Source organism: Scophthalmus maximus, chromosome 7 (genome assembly GCF_022379125.1).
Source record: "Scophthalmus maximus strain ysfricsl-2021 chromosome 7, ASM2237912v1, whole genome shotgun sequence".
Taxonomy (NCBI): Eukaryota; Metazoa; Chordata; class Actinopteri; order Pleuronectiformes; family Scophthalmidae; genus Scophthalmus; species Scophthalmus maximus.
In genome coordinates, this window is record NC_061521.1 from 15,697,501 (window position 1) to 15,713,921 (window position 16,421).

The 16,421-nt window shown below is 42.7% G+C and overlaps 3 protein-coding genes across 4 annotated transcripts in view; all 3 read right to left on the minus strand.

The window, feature by feature from the left end:
- The window catches only part of igf1ra (insulin-like growth factor 1a receptor), a 72,517-nt gene extending 71,943 nt beyond the window's left edge, over nucleotides 1-574 (minus strand). Inside the window, exon 1 of the mRNA XM_035641345.2 lies at nucleotides 1-574. This exon is cut by the window's left edge and continues 917 nt beyond it. The gene's annotated coding sequence lies outside the window, so the exon portion shown is untranslated.
- A 1,874-nt stretch (nucleotides 575-2,448) lies between these two features.
- Nucleotides 2,449-10,817, minus strand: LOC118314743 (high-affinity choline transporter 1). Its single transcript, XM_035641347.2, has 9 exons — nucleotides 10,679-10,817; nucleotides 8,081-8,270; nucleotides 7,844-7,957; nucleotides 6,514-6,669; nucleotides 6,252-6,400; nucleotides 5,898-6,044; nucleotides 4,360-4,513; nucleotides 3,827-4,044; nucleotides 2,449-3,737 (listed from the first exon to the last, which is right to left on the minus strand). The coding sequence occupies exons 2-9, from the start codon at nucleotides 8,262-8,264 to the stop codon at nucleotides 3,222-3,224; spliced, it is 1,638 nt and encodes a 545-aa protein (XP_035497240.1). The 5' UTR covers nucleotides 8,265-8,270; nucleotides 10,679-10,817; the 3' UTR covers nucleotides 2,449-3,221.
- Nucleotides 10,818-11,819: 1,002 nt separating this feature from the next.
- Nucleotides 11,820-14,778, minus strand: cfap161 (cilia and flagella associated protein 161). Of its 2 annotated transcripts, XM_035641351.2 has the most exons (9): nucleotides 14,654-14,778; nucleotides 14,227-14,333; nucleotides 13,373-13,462; nucleotides 13,067-13,284; nucleotides 12,879-12,960; nucleotides 12,645-12,680; nucleotides 12,312-12,434; nucleotides 12,127-12,200; nucleotides 11,820-12,020 (listed from the first exon to the last, which is right to left on the minus strand). In XM_035641351.2, the coding sequence occupies exons 2-9, from the start codon at nucleotides 14,296-14,298 to the stop codon at nucleotides 11,831-11,833; spliced, it is 885 nt and encodes a 294-aa protein (XP_035497244.1). In that variant the 5' UTR covers nucleotides 14,299-14,333; nucleotides 14,654-14,778; the 3' UTR covers nucleotides 11,820-11,830. The 2 variants fall into 2 exon arrangements, with proteins under 2 accessions (XP_035497244.1, XP_035497245.1); XM_035641352.2 differs by lacking the exon at nucleotides 12,645-12,680.
- Nucleotides 14,779-16,421: the final 1,643 nt, after the last annotated feature.

A 16,421-nucleotide genomic window follows, 5' to 3' on the forward strand; every position in this document is an offset into this window, starting at 1 on the left:
CCCGCACACTCAAGTGGATTCTTCTGGGGGGGGGTGGTGGTTTTAAAAACCAAAATCTCCAGCTCCCATCGGCTCCTCGGACCTATCCGTGCCGTCAGTCGGGATTTCCAGCTGACAGAGAAGAAGAAGAAGAAGAAGAAGAGAAAAAAAGAGAAAAGAGAGCAGACTTGTGCCACGCAAGAGAACGGGTCTCCGCAGCCAGACGACCTCGGCCAGGCTGGGGGGGGGGGACGTGTCCCGAGGAGTTGCCTTGGGAAAAACAAAAAAGCAGCGTCTCTCTTTCGCTTAGCCTTTTATCCTCAAGGGGGGAAAAAGCACAAACACACACACACACGGGGAGAACGCGACCAAAAAAAACCCCCCAAAACAACAACAACCTCCCGTGGCGCGTAAAAATATCCAGAGACTGCGATCCAACGGTTCGCCCTCGGCTAGCGCAGGCGCTGGGTCTCCGCTCCTCCGTGGAATCTCTGCTGTAAACAAGAGTCGGCTTCTCTCACGCACAAACACATAGTGGTGCGGGGAAGGTGGCCGCGTGCAGGCCGGGAAACCCGGACTGGATTCAGGACCAGGGATCGTCACAACCCCCTGGAAAAAAAGAAAAGAAGAACAAAAAGACATAGGATCCGAACAAGACGACACACGTAAACCACCCCCCCCCCCCCCCCGCATGACGAGGTTTAATCATGTTCATTTACCTTTTGTTCTAAACTTACAGGTCCATCGACCACCGTCCACGCACCTTTGACGGAGGGAAAGTCGTCGTGATTTTGCCTGAATGGATTCCATGTGTTTTTGATTTGGCGGAGATGTTCTTTATTATCATCATGCATCCGTTTACAATGTTCTCTTTGGTGTTTGGTGTTATCAACAAGCGGTGGCTGTAAAGTCTGTATCAGCTCACTTATTAAATTCTAGTGTATGAGGTTCAGAGTGTAGGGTGTGGTGACACCTAGCGGCGAAGTCGCGTATTACAACCAACTGAATTCCCCCTCCCCTCCCTACAGCGTGTAGGAGAAACTACGGTGGCCTAGCAGGGCTGCGACTGACGATTATTTTCATAATCGATTAATCTGTCGATTAGTTTATCGATTAATCGATTAGTTGTTTGGACCATAACAGGTCATAAAATGCTGAAAAATGTCGACTGTGTTTCCCAAAATTCGAAGTTGATGTTTTGTTTGTCCACACACCAAATATGTGTAGTTCACTGTCACAGAGGAGCAAAGAAAACAGAAGATGTTCACATTTAAGAAGCTGAAATCAGAGAATGAAGACCTTTTTTTTCAAAAACGACTACGTGAACCGATTGAATAAATTATCAAAATAGTTGATAGGTGCGATTAATCGATTAACTGTTGCAGCTCTAGTCTTAAGTGAGGTAAAAAAAAAAAATTAAAAAACAACAACAAAAAGCGTGAAAGGCCCTCTTCAGTGCAAAGGTTTGGTTTGATGGGACTGGATGTGACACTTGTTTGGTTACCAGGGCGTATAGGATTCAAAGGAAAGGAAATAGCTGACAAATGTGCAAAGGAAATCACAAGAACAAATCATACTGACATCACAGTACCGTTCAGTAAAAACATAGATGAAGACAGAAATTAAGCATCATTTGAAAGAAAGGTTGCAAAAAATTGGCGGGAGGAAAAGAGAACAGGACAGATGGTTTTATGGAATTCAAAGGAACATATATACGTGTGATGAGAGGCACAGTGAGAACCTGGGGAGTTCTCACATCCTGTTCAGTCAGATTCTGGCCTACATGTTGGTCATATAGAATTAAATAGTGCATTATTTAAAATAGGAAAACATAATAACCTACAGGAAAATGTCAAGTTTGTGGTGAAGAAGAGACAATAGAACATGTTATGCTTTACTGTCCAAAATGTGACACACAATTTCTACAAATTGAGGAGCATTGAGGACGAAGGAAAGCTGCAGGCGAGGCCGACAACCCGTTTAGGTCTGAGATGCTGTTGCGACACCTACTGGCAGAGAATATTACATACAACCTTTAAGGTGGTGCCAGGTGTTATTCCCATTACCTGAGATGTGATGGAATTATCCTGTGACATTGCTAGGGTGAGTTGAGCGGCCAAGCAGCTATTTGAAACAAATCAGCATCTCCCTCCATGGTTAAAAAAAATGTCACAAAATATTTTCATTAAGCAGTTTTATAGATTCACTCTGACTCAGGCTTTTGGGGCCCTTTCAGTGTTTAAACATCTCCCCCTGCTGCTGCAAATTAAATTTAGTTTTAGTTTATTATATGTTAAATATTAGTGGTGTATAAAGTCAGATCATTGCTCTAATGGCAACAACAGAGAATACTGAACGGTGGCGGTTGTGGCCCATAGGAACACTAATTCAAATAACATTTACACTATGTAGCTTGAACTCATGTATCTGTTTTCCCCTCTTTCACACGCAAACAGAGAAAAACACAGATTCAAAGGTCAGAGACATTTTTTATGAACACTTTCAATCACAAAACATCCAAAAAAATAAGCATAATTCAACAAAGACCCCTTAAAAACGAAAATTAACATCACTTCTCCCAACAGGCAGTTTGATTCCACGTGTTGATTAAATAGGAGGAAATCCTGCTCAGTAGAAATTATGCTTGATGTGGTGAATGAGTTCGCAAATTGAAAAACAATCTGGGTAGAGTTTTACGATGATGTTGTTGGGAGATGAGACAAATAAATAGCATCAGTAACAGAATAACTATGGTGTGGTGTATTTCGTGGTGGGAGTGATAGTAAGAGACATTTAAATGGACAGAAAATGGTATGATGGTCTAACAAACAAAGGGTACACGTGTTGTACAACCACCTGTGTGGGTGTGTGATCCTGCCATGTGCCTTTAAAGTTATAGTGAAATATTGCACCATACCTCAGACGAGGTTTTTGTCAAATAAAAGTGCAATTGCTTTCCATTGTTTCAACGTAGCATTGCACAAACAATGTGCCTGAACACACCTCATGCCCATGGGCACTTGCTTTTTAAACAATGTGGGTGCTGGACGTTGAAATGCCAACTCCCCCTTCATGAAATTTTCTGTCAGCATGTAAAGCATATAATACTTGTCAGAGTTGGATATATATATAGATATATATCTCAGTATATCAGTATCAAAACAAATGTGAACATGTTTGGTAGGAATTTGTATAAAAAGAGGCTTCGGGATACTTTGGTCGAAGTTGTACTGAAGTTAAGCCTATAATTTGGTTTTAAGGATATTGTTCATATCCTCCCCTGGAACAGGTACTTCCTCCACCTCTGCTTCTTTTTTCTCCTCAAAAACCCCCAGTAGATCCCAGGACTGAGGAATTAGTTGGTGACAGAAGCCTAGCTTCAGCAGCAAGGACACTGCAATAATACATATCAGAGACGAAAGCATAGCCAGGGATCTGAAGGGAAAGTGCTGCGTGACCGTGCCGTCCTCCTCAGTCCAGCCAGGGTACAGGATAAGAGCAGGGATTCTGAGCAATTGCTCCCCGCTCAGCACACGCAGCAGCATCCCGACTACGTAGCCGCAGATGGCACCGTAGGTATTTGCATGGCGGAAGTGCAGCACGCAGACGAGCTGCGGGAAGATTATGCAGTAGACGAGGTCCCCGCTCAACACCCAGAAGGTGAAGACACTTTCATCTCCAAAGGCCAGGCCTGTTCCTGCCAGGCCCACCAGCAGCACACTAGCACGGATCACCCACTGCAGCTCCCGCTCAGAGGCCTGCAGGAGGGGGGAAGGGACGGGACAGCGGAAGCTTAGTTACTTTGTTTAGCGCGGAACCAAACACACACACGCACACGCGCACACACCTGCTTCCTCAAAGTCGTCTTGTAAATGTTTTGTGTAAACATGGATGCTGAGGAAAGAAGCACAGAGTCCATGGAGGACATGACCGCTGCCGCCACAGAACCAATGCCTAACACTGATACCCAGGTGGGTGTGAGGTAGTTCAGGGCCAGTGGCAGGATCTTCGCTGCCTCCCCTCGTTCGAAAGGAGGGGGTAGACCGTACGCTGTCTCGTTCCAGTCTTAGAGAAAAGGAAAGGGGAAGAAGTATAGTGATGGCGTAAAAAAAAAAAAAAGGGAATGAAACTCTAACACTGGGGAGAAAGACACTAAATATTTAAAAACAGACACTATGTCCCAACGTAATGAGTATCATATGCTAACAAGAATCCAGTTGTTCACAGGAACCGTTAAAACAGACAAACAGACACTCACACTAATGCAACTGAGATAATATCACCCACTACCATTCATCATGGTGGTGGGACCAAACTGGGAGAACATGTCGTCTTACTGAACAAATACAAATGCACTGTGTGGTGTACATGTGTGTGTACCTGCAGAGGCTGCCACTCCTCCTATGATCACAGAGGGGATTCCCATAATAAAAGTTGTCCCAGCAGCAGCGAAGCAGGTGACCTGCGCCTGAGAAGAGGAGGCTGCAGAGAGGATTCTCTGGTACAGAGCTTGATAGGCCAGTCCCCCTAAAACCTGCAGCATAAAAGCACGCACACAAAATACACAAGCTTTGTCAGTGAACATCCTGGCAAGTCATGCAGTTCACCAAATAGTCCTCTCTCACAGTTGGACTGGTCAAACACAGATTTATCCAATAACACGAATAATGGATGTATTATGTTGAGGTATGATGGCTGAGTTCCATTTCGCTGCCTCAATTTCAGGGTCCTGGCGTTGGTCTTGCTGGCCCACTGTCCCACTCACGGCTTAAGGGGACACAGAGCCTTTATTGTTGTTATTAGTTACACCCGTGCTTTTTTCCTGCTAAGTGAAAATGTCTGCCGTGAAAAAGGACTGGCTCTTTTCCATTTCAGTTTTGGTGTTTAAACCATACCATGCCATTCATTTTCAACATTATCTTGTACCCGACCAGAGCTGTAATTTATCAGCTGCCAGCAGATACAAAGATGAATGTGTCGTGACGAGTCCCACGGTCAAATGCTGACAATTCTGTTGCATGTAAATAACTCTGAAAGTTTTGTTTTTTTTATCTGCAACATTGTGGTAACTTTGCTTCCAGAATGATGAATAACAGGTTTACCTTAATGTGTGTGAAACCCATAGACGCTACAAATACAATATGTGGTTGCCTGTGTGCGATGATCTAAACATATGATGCTGCAGTCACCTGACCGGGGCTTGACTCAAACTATGTCCTCGCTAAGGAGCATATGTTGCTGCTGAGATGAAATATTTAGAACTTTAGCGGTCAAAAGAAAATAATATGTTTTTTTCCTTTAATAAAAGGAAAAAAGGAGACATTTACAAGCAAAATGTTTTTGGGATCGCAAAAATTACATTTGTTGTTTCACACTGTAGTTATTAGTGACATCCAGTATATAAAAATGTCCGTAGTCACAGGGTCTGGAAAATGAACCCAATGTAGAAGTGACTATGACAACATCACAAACATGTCCCTGACGAGTCAATGGTCTAAATCGCCAGTTTAATGTCTTCTTATATACAGCATGAAGTTCATTTTGTAAATCATGCTCTCATTTAGAGTAAAATACTTCGAGCACCACATACATTGGAGCGTGGATAGTTATTAGTTATTCATAGTTATTTAAATAACCGTGTAACTGACACATTTCTACACTGATACACTAATCCTCCTCTGAACTGAGTCACTGAATATACTGCTATACCCAAATGATATCTCACAAGCGTCAGTTTTCATTGGCTCCTGCAGCAGGATGCTGCACTGTAAAATAATTAATGGTATTGACCCTCTATAATAAAGTAGTTTTTCTTAGTTAAAATCGTCCGCTCAGTCCATTTAGAGAGAGGTTATTGGTCTGGCAGCTTTTGTAAACAGGTCGCCTGACTCGCATAAAAATCTATTTAAAAATCGAACCATTAGCAGGAACTCGTCTGCCCATATTCCTGCATCTGCCAGCTCCACCTTTCCCATCCATGAGTTGCTGTTTGTTTGGTTGAGTTGGGTTGATTGAGAGAGGTCAGCAACTGCGGGACTGAGCATCAGAAAAGGAATACAGAGCCACTGAAAGAGAAAAAATATATAAGTTATAGCAAAAGCCATCTCTTGGATTACTCAAATTTCTTAATGAATGGATTTGTCCCATTTAAGTCCCAGTGTTTCTGTTGCCGTCCTCCACCCTCCTCCCTGTCTTCTAGACATTACTGTAACTCACTACGTAATTGCTCTCCCTCTTCATTTCTCTCACTCTGTGCATCCTCTGTTTCTCACCATGCTGACAAAGATGAAGGAAAGCTGGATGATATCAGTATAGGCAACCGAGTAGAGACCCCCTAAAAATGTATAGGTGATGGAGACAGCGGCCGAGATAACAACGGAGAGGGCAGACGACAACCCGAGAATCATGCTCATCGTTCCTCCTGGATATTACAAAGAAAATAAATCAGAGATGGTGAACACAAATGTAATGCGATGGATTGTGACAGAACAGTAGTGTTAAGATTTATGTTCAAAATGTCAAAGAGTTACTTACCCAGAGCAGCGAGGATGCAGGCAACCCACAAAATATCACTGGCCAAAGCAGGAAGCAGTAGTACTGCGGTGAACGTGTTGCCATAGTGATGCTGAAACGGGTCCAACATCGTCACGTAGCGCTTTGACCTCATAGGTTTCGCAAAAAACAGTCCAGCTAAAGATAAAGAAGGTATACAAAGATAACAAAACAACTGTTGTGTCAATAGAATCGTCAAGTCTTTTTTTGTTGTTGCAAAAACAACAACATGATTGGTTCGTGATTATTTTCACGATTTCTTAATCTACTAGGCTATAAAACTGAATCTCCTTGGGACTTGGAGCAGTTGGTTGGACAAAACAAGGCATCGGAAGACGGCCCCTAGGGAACTTTAAACTATTCGCTGCTATTTTACAGTCAAGTGATTACTCAAGAAAATAATAAGCAAGATTAAATTGATGATGGAAAATAATGTAAATTGCAACCTTCCTCCACTAAGAAGCAGCTTAGATGAAGAGAAGAATGATGTCTGCAGGTGTGACTACATACATGTGACTGTCTGTGGGCCCAGCAAAGCAAAACTGTTGGTGTTGACATTGTAGTGCACATACACATGTTAATTCAATGACATTGATGTTGTTTTATGTGCTTGTCTTTGCTCCATCTTATAGACTGATGTACGTTGTATGCCGTGTACATCGTTTGCCTTGCATTGGCTAGAATAAAACACACTGTGAGTCATTTGTCATATTTATAGTATCTCTTTTTGCCACTAAATTGGAACAGTTTAGTATCTTGCACATGCATCCAAACATTTCTCCCAGCACTACTGAGGAAAGGTAAGCAGGTAAATGTAAAAGAACAAAATCCACCGCGTTGCTTAAGATGCACTTCTGCCGTTACCATGGCTGACGTATCTCTGTAAAAATAGCAACGTCTGATCTGTCAGATTAGTCTGAGGTATGATCAACATCGTGTGCAGTTGTTTCAATTATTTCAGTTCTAAATATAGCCTTTGGTCATCTGCACGTAACTTTGTTCATGTATCATTTCAAGTTCCCCTACAAGACTACTATCAGTGCAGTGAGTGACACCTTGGTTGTCAAACATGTTGTTGCACTCAGTGTTGAGACACTATTGGCTATGTGCAAACCAAATTCATTTCTGGGAATTTTTGCCCTGTAAACAGTTGAGTCCGCATGACTTCTGGTGTCTTGTTTCTGCAAGATACCAGTACAGTATCTGCAAGAGCTATGAAACACACGCAAAAGCTTGTGTGAAGAATCTCGTCCTTTGACACTTGAGTATGTATGGTTAAGAAATACGACACATGGTTGTTCCGGCTACTTACCCAAAAGAAAACTTAGAAGATAGGCAGGGGGCCCCAGAGCCCATACGACACCGCGAGTGGGAGCGTAAACAGCCTCAGCCGTTCCCATAATATAACCTCCACCAACCCAAGTTGCTAAAAGCAAAGCATACGTGAAGGCAGGAGTAGCAAAACAAAGAGAAGGGAGCATAGAACATACAAAAAATAAATGTGCAAACACATGTCAAGTAATGCTAAAAGGAAAAGAAGGAATTCTACCTGTCATAGTGAATACCCCGACTAGGACATTGATGTTGCGGCCGCCGACCATGGTTATTTCGCTCTTGCTTCCGGTACATGTCTTCTCCACTTTCTTGGATTTTCGAGATGCCCAGACCCCAATTATCAGGATGACCATATAAAAAACCACCACAGCCACCAGTCCAGGGATATTCACTGCCATGATTGTCTGATTACACAATGCAGAGTCCATCAATTGCACTGGCACACTGTAGGCCTTCATCATATAGAGCACAATAAGTACAAAAAGCATACATAAAAAGCAGCTGTTGCTAGTTGTCAGGGAATTTGCATCTTATGCATCTTTTAATACCTTTAATATAGTGTTCGCGTTATTTTATGCCTGACCAAAGATTTGTCTCACAGGGGGTTGACCTGAGAGGCCTTGAGGAACTGGAATGTTTTAGATTGGGATATTTCATGTTTTGTTTTACGAGGTGCCCTCCTGTCCTTGGCATTTGGATAACATGTGCCTCCACTCTCCACTCTCAAGAAGATAACACAAACAAAACTAACGTGACTGATAATGAACTTCACTTGTTATCTGCTGCCTCCCATGTAGAGTAGTTTAATACTGACAAGCTGATAATGAAAATGGTGGAGCCTAGCAATAGTTATCAGCAAATAGGAACAGCGCAATAAAGATGTGAACTAAACTGTTTTCTACAGCTTTGTTTTTTGAAAACTAAATCAGTGGTGTAAATAAATAAACAGAGGGAGGTCAAATACAGTCCATCCTTTTTGGAGAGAATTTAACAGCAGATAATGAACCTGAACTTTCCTACAATATAAAAACGTGAGACGCGTCATGAGGGTCAGCGAAGCCTTAAGCCATTCAGGGAAATGTTCTGTCAGCACAGAGGTGCTTCCATAGACCGTAACTAAAAATGGACACACATGTATGGGTACGGTCGAATTGTCAAATTTGCTTAGGAAGTTTCCTAAATCTTGAATATGACCCAGAAGTATTTGATCAGCAGCCATGATAAGTGCTGTTTGGATTCTCTAAATGCATAGGCAAGGAGTTTCAATGCTTCCTTTCCTACCTCCTCTGGCATAGGGTACACTGGACTTTACTATGCGAGAGGAAAGGAGATATAGACGCCCCACAATTCATTGCGGCAGCGGTATTTAATGTGACGCGCCATGCACGAACATAGACGATTCAATCTGGAGTACAAGAAGAAGAGTATGAATATGAATATGACCCAGAAGTGACACCACGTCATCATGTAAGTTACTGGTTCATATGAAAAATTTACATCTGATGTCATACGGCGGTAAAATACTGAGAAATGCTGGATGGAGCCGCTGCCTTTTTTGTAGTCCATCTTCGGAAATTTGTAGTTTCACCACAGCAGACGCACGTCAATAACATCCGCCGTTGCATGATGACGTAGTTTAGCAAAAGTCGAGTCAGATTCTCTGAGCAGCGCTGTCGGCTTTTCTTAGGTCCTATCAGTCCTCCATTACACCTTTCCTTGACCTCATGACGTTTTCCACTGAGGTCAAGAAGTAGTAGATAGGAAGGACAATTCGACCGCACCCATAGACTCCGGATCCAGACAAAAGCCAATGCGTAACTGCCTGAAAACTGTATTCTCTCAAATGATCTGTAAAGGGCAACTTGACTGGCTGCAACAAAGAAATCAGTTTCTATTGAAGTCTGTAGGAAAAAATTAATCTACCTCTCAGCTGATTAATAATGGAAGTGAACATTTTCCTGATTTATGGTCACAATCGCTAATTTCAAGTCTTTTTCAATACAGCAGGATGTTTCATTTAAATAAAATAGATGATAAAGCACAGTACACATTGAGGTTGTGGATACTGTTTGATTGACAGCTACTACCATCCCATGGATGCAAATCAAAAAAGAAGCAGTGAAAACAATTATTGTATGCAATGTTTAATGTCGTTACATAATTTTTTACTGCATCTGTTTTCGTTTTTCTTCATTTATGTTATGCTATTTCATATTTTACTATGTATTCTTCATCGTCAGTGTTTTTTTTTACTCTCCGACTGAAGGTATGCGATTTCATATTTAGACGAGCTACTGCTGTGGATGTTGTTGTTGGCGGTTTGAAATCAAAGAAAAAATAATCATATTCGGCACGATGGACACAGCGCGTGACGTCACAGCCGGCGCATCTCGGAGAGCGCAGCTGCGCGTTGTGTTCTGACCGCGATGTGTTTAATGTCGTGTGGCAGAAGTCGGACAAAATGTCAAAACCACACATACATTCTGTGAAATAAACCAGCATCGACCTGACGTGTCAGCCGGCGCTGCGCTGCGCAGGGCCACATACAGTAGCTTCTCCCTTTCAAGGGCTCCGGGATGAATCATTCCCCCACACGGGGGAACAAAAAAAAATCTCCTGTTGTGGGTTGATTTTTAAAAAAAATGTTTGCACCTCCAATGAGTCACGTGGAATCACTGCGAGTAAAACACTTGAGTTGAATGAATCTAATTGAATCGATTTGAATTGCACATAGACCACGGTGTGTTAGTGAATCAAAAGATGAATCGGATCACATACATCGGATTCCCGTGTGGCGGCCAACGGAACGTACCTTGCTGCAGAGTCCGTTGTTGTGCGCACGTGCCGCCAGCTGTGTGATGGTCGGTGTCCGCCGCTCAGCCACCTCTCCTCCGTTGTCTTACCCCCTCCTCCCCCCCGGGACGCCGGGGGATGCGTTCGGCGCTGCAAATGCGTTCAAGCGCGTTTTTAACGACGCGACGTTGACGACGCGACGGACGCACTCGCGCTGTTGCAAACGCTCGGCAGCCGCTGCTCCTGCACCGTGGGGCCGCCTCTGCTCCTGCACCGTGGGGCCGCCTCTGGTCCAATCAGCCGACGCGTAGCGGCGACGGTGCGCGTCGATAGATGTTACGTTCCGTTGCGATCAAGCTGCAAACCGGTGCGAATACAAGCGTGTTCACTCGAACGCTCCCCGAACAGCGGTGCGTGATAACAATGGGCCGTATGCTAATAACGGACAACATGGCAGGGAATTAAGATTTAAGGACAAAAAAAACTCCACCACTCAATTTCAGCCTTCTTAGCAACTGTGCACTTGACGTATTCAAGTATAACAGACTATGATGAGATAATAAAGTAGATTTATAGCATTAATAATATAGGCAAACCAATGTGATTGAAATTAGAGAGTAGAGAATTGTCCTTAATAGTTGTACTATCATTAGCTAACAGTTTACACAATTAGCTACACTGATCATATCTGACCAAACAATGTCGATATCCCTCAGACCTGTACATTGACATATTATCCTCCATAGACTAATATTCTTTGTCTTCCCCCAAGGAGGCAGGTGCCAGGACCAACAGACCCGGATCATAAAGCATGAATTATCATGAATGGTTAAAGGCACATACAGGCATCATTGAAACTAAGCAATGATTAAAAAAGGAACCTCTCGGTTCAAATTAACCTTCACGCCCCTTATCTCATGAATATCTCCCATAAAAAAATGTCAGGGCAAATTCCAAAGAGTTGTCTAGTAACTTGGTTCACGTGTGTCCTGAGTCCAGCGTGGGATCAGTGAAGGGACATCTCATCTGATCTTATCTATTTTGCACAAGAAAAACAAAAGTGACCCCAAAAGATTTTTTTTAAATCCTATTTTTCAACAAGCTTTAGATGTTGTTAATGATTTGCACCCGTCTGCTTGAATTGTAGGCGGCAACACGACAGTGGATTGTGTTATATTTGGTCTGGTTTGTCCTGTGCGGGCTCATTATTTTGAGCCGCCGACTCTGGGTGGTTGAGAAGTACAAGCCCACCTCCTGCAGGGTCCGAGGTGCACACTACCCAGTGGTTTTCGTCCTGTTCAGCTTTGTGGGAGTCCAAGAAGGTGTGAGCCACCACCTCATACTCTTTGCCATATGTGGTCCTGCAAGGACACAGATCAAATCCAAAAGCCTTTACATTGCATTCAACGCACCAATGTATTTCACTTCGGTTGGGGTTATTTCAAAAATGGAAGAAATGGAACATACCAAAGGATGTGATCACCCAGAACAGCAAGAGCCTTGTTTGTCTTGCAGTGTATGATCAGAACCTTCACATTAGCCTGTCAAAAAGAAAAAGCCTAATGACAATTGCATAGAAAAGGGAAAGTGTTCTATGTTACTGAATTAGTTAACAGAAAATGCTTAACCATAAAGGTCATTTTAAGACTCACAGGGACAGGCTGACCCTCATATTCGAGCCTCTCCTGGGGGTCAAAGTGCACTATTTTCCACCATGAGAGAAAGGAAGCGTTGTCAACCAAGTCCACCTCTTGTAGGCGAGACTTCTTCGCACACTTCAAATGACATCACAGTGACATGAGGTTGGCATGTGAAGAGAAACAAACTAAACTGCTGCACTTTGCACTTAACTTTAAATGTGCATGTGAGATTTCTGCACTTCCACAGTTCCTCTGTTAATCATCTCACTATGGTCGGTGGTTTCTCAGTTTAAATATTCTCCTTAACAGTCTTCAGTAAATTATTGATGGCGAAACGTCATCTACCTTTTGAAAACTTTTGAGATCACTCGTCAGGTAAAGCTGAGGAGAGAAAAATCCATAAACACACAAAGTGACAGTTTTCGGCATTCGTAAACATAACAGAGTTAATGACATTTGCTGTTTTAAAAAAATCCCTATGTAGCAAACATTTATAAAAACATGAGATAATTTGACCATGAAGTCTCTTCGTAGGAATTCCCTCTTTCCTCTCGCTCAACTTCATGTAAGCTCACTTACTCCGCTGGCAAAGCCACTTGTCGTTTTCAGGGCAAAACTTTGCTCAAAGAGCAGAGTCGATCCTTCGGGACTGCCATCTACACTGCAGCGACACAAACAGTGTTACAGGTTCACATCTGAGACTACTGCGATGTGTGTTGGTGACGTTTAAAGTGTATGTATGTGTGTGTGTGTGTGTGTGTGTGAACCTGGTAATGATGAAGGCAGTGCGTGTGCAGGCCTGGATACCTCCTCCTGCACTGAGTCCACATGGGGCCCGGATGCTCGGCGACGGGCTCTTTATCAAACTGTTGATGTCTGCGTTGATGCACACCGCACTGCGACCCCTGTTTCCTCCTCCCATGTTCACCAACATCACAACATCCCCAAAGTGCAATCGTCCATCATTTGCGACAGAGAGATCCACCTACACACATGGACAAACACCGTCGTCAACATCATCATCATCATTGTTTACATTAATGGTGCTCTAAATTTGACAAAATTCAACTTACCGGTCTCAAAATTTTCCGTTTCAGCAAGTCTACTTTTTGGGCCGTAAGCTCGCCCCTTTCCTTTTTCTCCAGATATTCTTTCTTGGCATCCTGGAAAGATATACAATGTGTATTAATCCATATACGCAAAAAACATACACTATAAATAGAAACCACAAGGCCTCAATCTCTTCCATTTTCTTTCATTTATGTATTCATTTTGTCAAGTCCCGATAACTGTAACTCTATTCTGTCTGGCATCAATCAGAGGTCACTCTCCCGCCTCCAACTAGTTCAGAATGCAGCAGCCGTTTCTTACTGGTTTTAATAGACGACATCACGTCATCTCAATCCTGTCCCCTCTCCACTGGCTCCCTGTTCGGTTTAGAACAGCTTGGGGCCAGTGTGCTGACCCCATATGAGCCAGCTCGCACCCTTGGGCCCTTCTGGCCTTTCCAAAGTGGAGACTGAAGCCTAAAGGTGGCCGTGCTTTTGCCTCAATGGGCCCCTCGACTTTTGCTGACCTGCCTGAGGAGATGAGGCTTGCAGATTCACTGACTTCTAGTAAATCTCTTCTTTAAACCCATTTTACAGACTTGCCTTTATGTGATGTCGTTTTTTATACTTTTTAATTTAATGTTCTATTGCTTTTATGTAATGTTGTCCTTTTATTTTTGCTATTCTTTTAATTTGTATTTATTGTTCTTACGCAATGTTGTCCTCTCAATGGTTGTTCAGTGTAAATGCTTTTGAAACTTCCAAGTGTCCTGTGTGCTTAATAAATAACGCTTATTATTATTATTATTATTATTATAGCTTGCTTGTACATACATTTCACTGGCAAAACGTTGATAGTTAGTATTTTCAAAACAAACCTCTTCAAGGCGCAGGTCCTCGTTCCAGTTTCCAATTTTCACCGGGGTGTGATACTTTCGCTCATTAGTCATCCTGCCTATAAAACTGAACTACAACAATCTGTTTCCTGTTGGGATGAGAAAGGCAATCGTGGCTCGTCAGGGGTCAGAGGTCAGGGGAGGCAGCGCCTGCTCAGGAATTTGATGGGGGGGGGGGTTTATATGTGATTACAATGAAACACCTCCCAGTTTGAGATTCTGTGAATTAACTGAATAGATGTAGTGTAATTTCGTTCAGGTTATTGCCGGGTGTCGTGGCTGAGGCTACTATGTGAGATCAAAGCAGCTGTCAAAAGCATGGGATCTATCATATCATGAGCAAAGGAGGCTTGAAACGGATTCGCCTGCCTCGGTGAAACAAAACAAACCAAAAACAATCAGTACTTACAAAAACTAGAAGGAAACTCCTCAGTGAAAATACCCACCAGCCGCTACTGAACTAATGAAGCTATTTATAGTGAGGACGCGTGGTTTGTGTAGTGGTTTCTATGGTAATTGGTGGCAACGATCCAAGTCACGTTCCAGCTTCTTTCCATTCTCGCGAGAGGTCAGGGAGGTCAGGGAACTGAACTGTACGTGAGAGCGAGATGTTGATGATACTTCTGTTCTTTCTGCTTCTCACCAGAGGTCGAGGAAGTATTCAGATCCTTTGCTTGGGTAAAAAAAAAAACATGGTAAAGAAATACTACGTCATTCATATATAATGTGTTTTACCCGATGGCTGTTTTATCCTGTTTAATCTTGTCTTTTATATTCAATAAAAAAAAAAATATATAAATATATTTCGCTTCTTTTATGTTGAACACCGTGTTGCATTTTATGCATGGGTTGTGCTATATAAAGTTTATTACTATTATTAATAAATATACTAAAAAGCACGGAAATACGTCACGGAGCAAGGCATGACTAGACGATCGCCATCGTATCGATCGAGCAGGGTGGTGTCGGTGTCACGAAGTGCCACTAGATGTCGCAGACGTGCAACCTAATTAGGCACCAAGCAAATGGACTGGCTTGGAAAACTATATATTGGATTAATATAATCGATGTAAAATATGAGTCGGATGAAATCAGATCAGCCTTTGAGACACTGCTGTGGTGCTATGAAGACAAGGTGGAAATTGGTGAAATGCCGTTGGAAATAATAAGGCAAATATGAAGGGCCATTGTGACAATCATTAGGCTACAGTCGGAAGCTGTTGTGGCCTTTTCAAGAAAAAGAATAACAGGTCGAGAGCTTTGGTTGGACATGGAGACATGAGGGGAGATGATGTATCGTTCTCTGTTGTTCCACCTTGGTTAGGAGGCAGTGGTTGACCTGCGCCTTATAGAATTTAATACAAAGGGCGTTAGGAATAATAATACAAAAAAGGATGTCAACAGATACATAGAAAGGCATTATTCTGATTATTTTAAGACATGAGCTGGTGTCTCAAAAAGATTTAAATGTTGTGGAAACAACATTTATCCTCCCTGAGAAACTCTTGGTTCTCAGGCACCAAGCAAGGCTATCTTATCTATGGCAAGCCAAAACAATCTGAGAGCAGCTGAAGTCTCTCTCGAGGTGTCATAGTCGCGGGGAAATGACGACATTACTCAAAGCTAAATACACTACAAAGGCCGGGGATAGGCAGACCATCTTGGGACGCCAAACACTTATTAAAGCTGTTGATCTGTTGTTGCGAACAGGGAGTCTCCTCAATATTGAGCTCTTATAATAAATACTTCTGCTTATGACATCCACGGTTTCCGTCTTCCTGAATCAGCATCCATTCCATCGATTAGAGCAGGAGTTGCATTCTTTAGTCCAGAGTTAAGCGTCATGTCAAACTAAAAAGTTTACAACAATCTATCATCTATTAGCAAGCTTCTCTTTTAGCTCTCAGTTTGGGTAGAGAGCATAAAACCGTAAAAAGTTTTGGTTTCCACCACTGCTTCTCATTATAAGCAGGACATGCTGACCCATGTCTCAAAAAACATAAACACACATATCGCGTGATTAAAAAATACATTTGTCTTCAGTGATGTGTGCACCAAGACACACACACACACACACACACACACACACACACACACACACACACACACACACACACACACACACACACACACACACACACACACACACACACACACACACACACACACACACACAC

Bases quoted from the DNA above. Each gene is read 5' to 3' on its own strand.
- cfap161 (XM_035641351.2), bottom strand. From the start codon at position 14,298: ATGACTAATGAGCGAAAGTATCACACCCCGGTGAAAATTGGAAACTGG. The intron at 13,285-13,372 runs GTAAGTTGAATT...CCATGTGTGTAG, and splicing joins AACGGAAAATTTTGAGACCG to GTGGATCTCTCTGTCGCAAA. The intron at 12,681-12,878 runs GTAAGTGAGCTT...TTCTCTCCTCAG, and splicing joins CAAGTGGCTTTGCCAGCGGA to CTTTACCTGACGAGTGATCT.
- LOC118314743 (XM_035641347.2), bottom strand. From the start codon at position 8,264: ATGGCAGTGAATATCCCTGGACTGGTGGCTGTGGTGGTTTTTTATATG. The intron at 7,958-8,080 runs GTAGAATTCCTT...CTTTGCTTTTAG, and splicing joins CGGGGTATTCACTATGACAG to CAACTTGGGTTGGTGGAGGT. The intron at 6,045-6,251 runs GTGAGAAACAGA...TTTCTCTTTCAG, and splicing joins CCTTCATCTTTGTCAGCATG to TGGCTCTGTATTCCTTTTCT.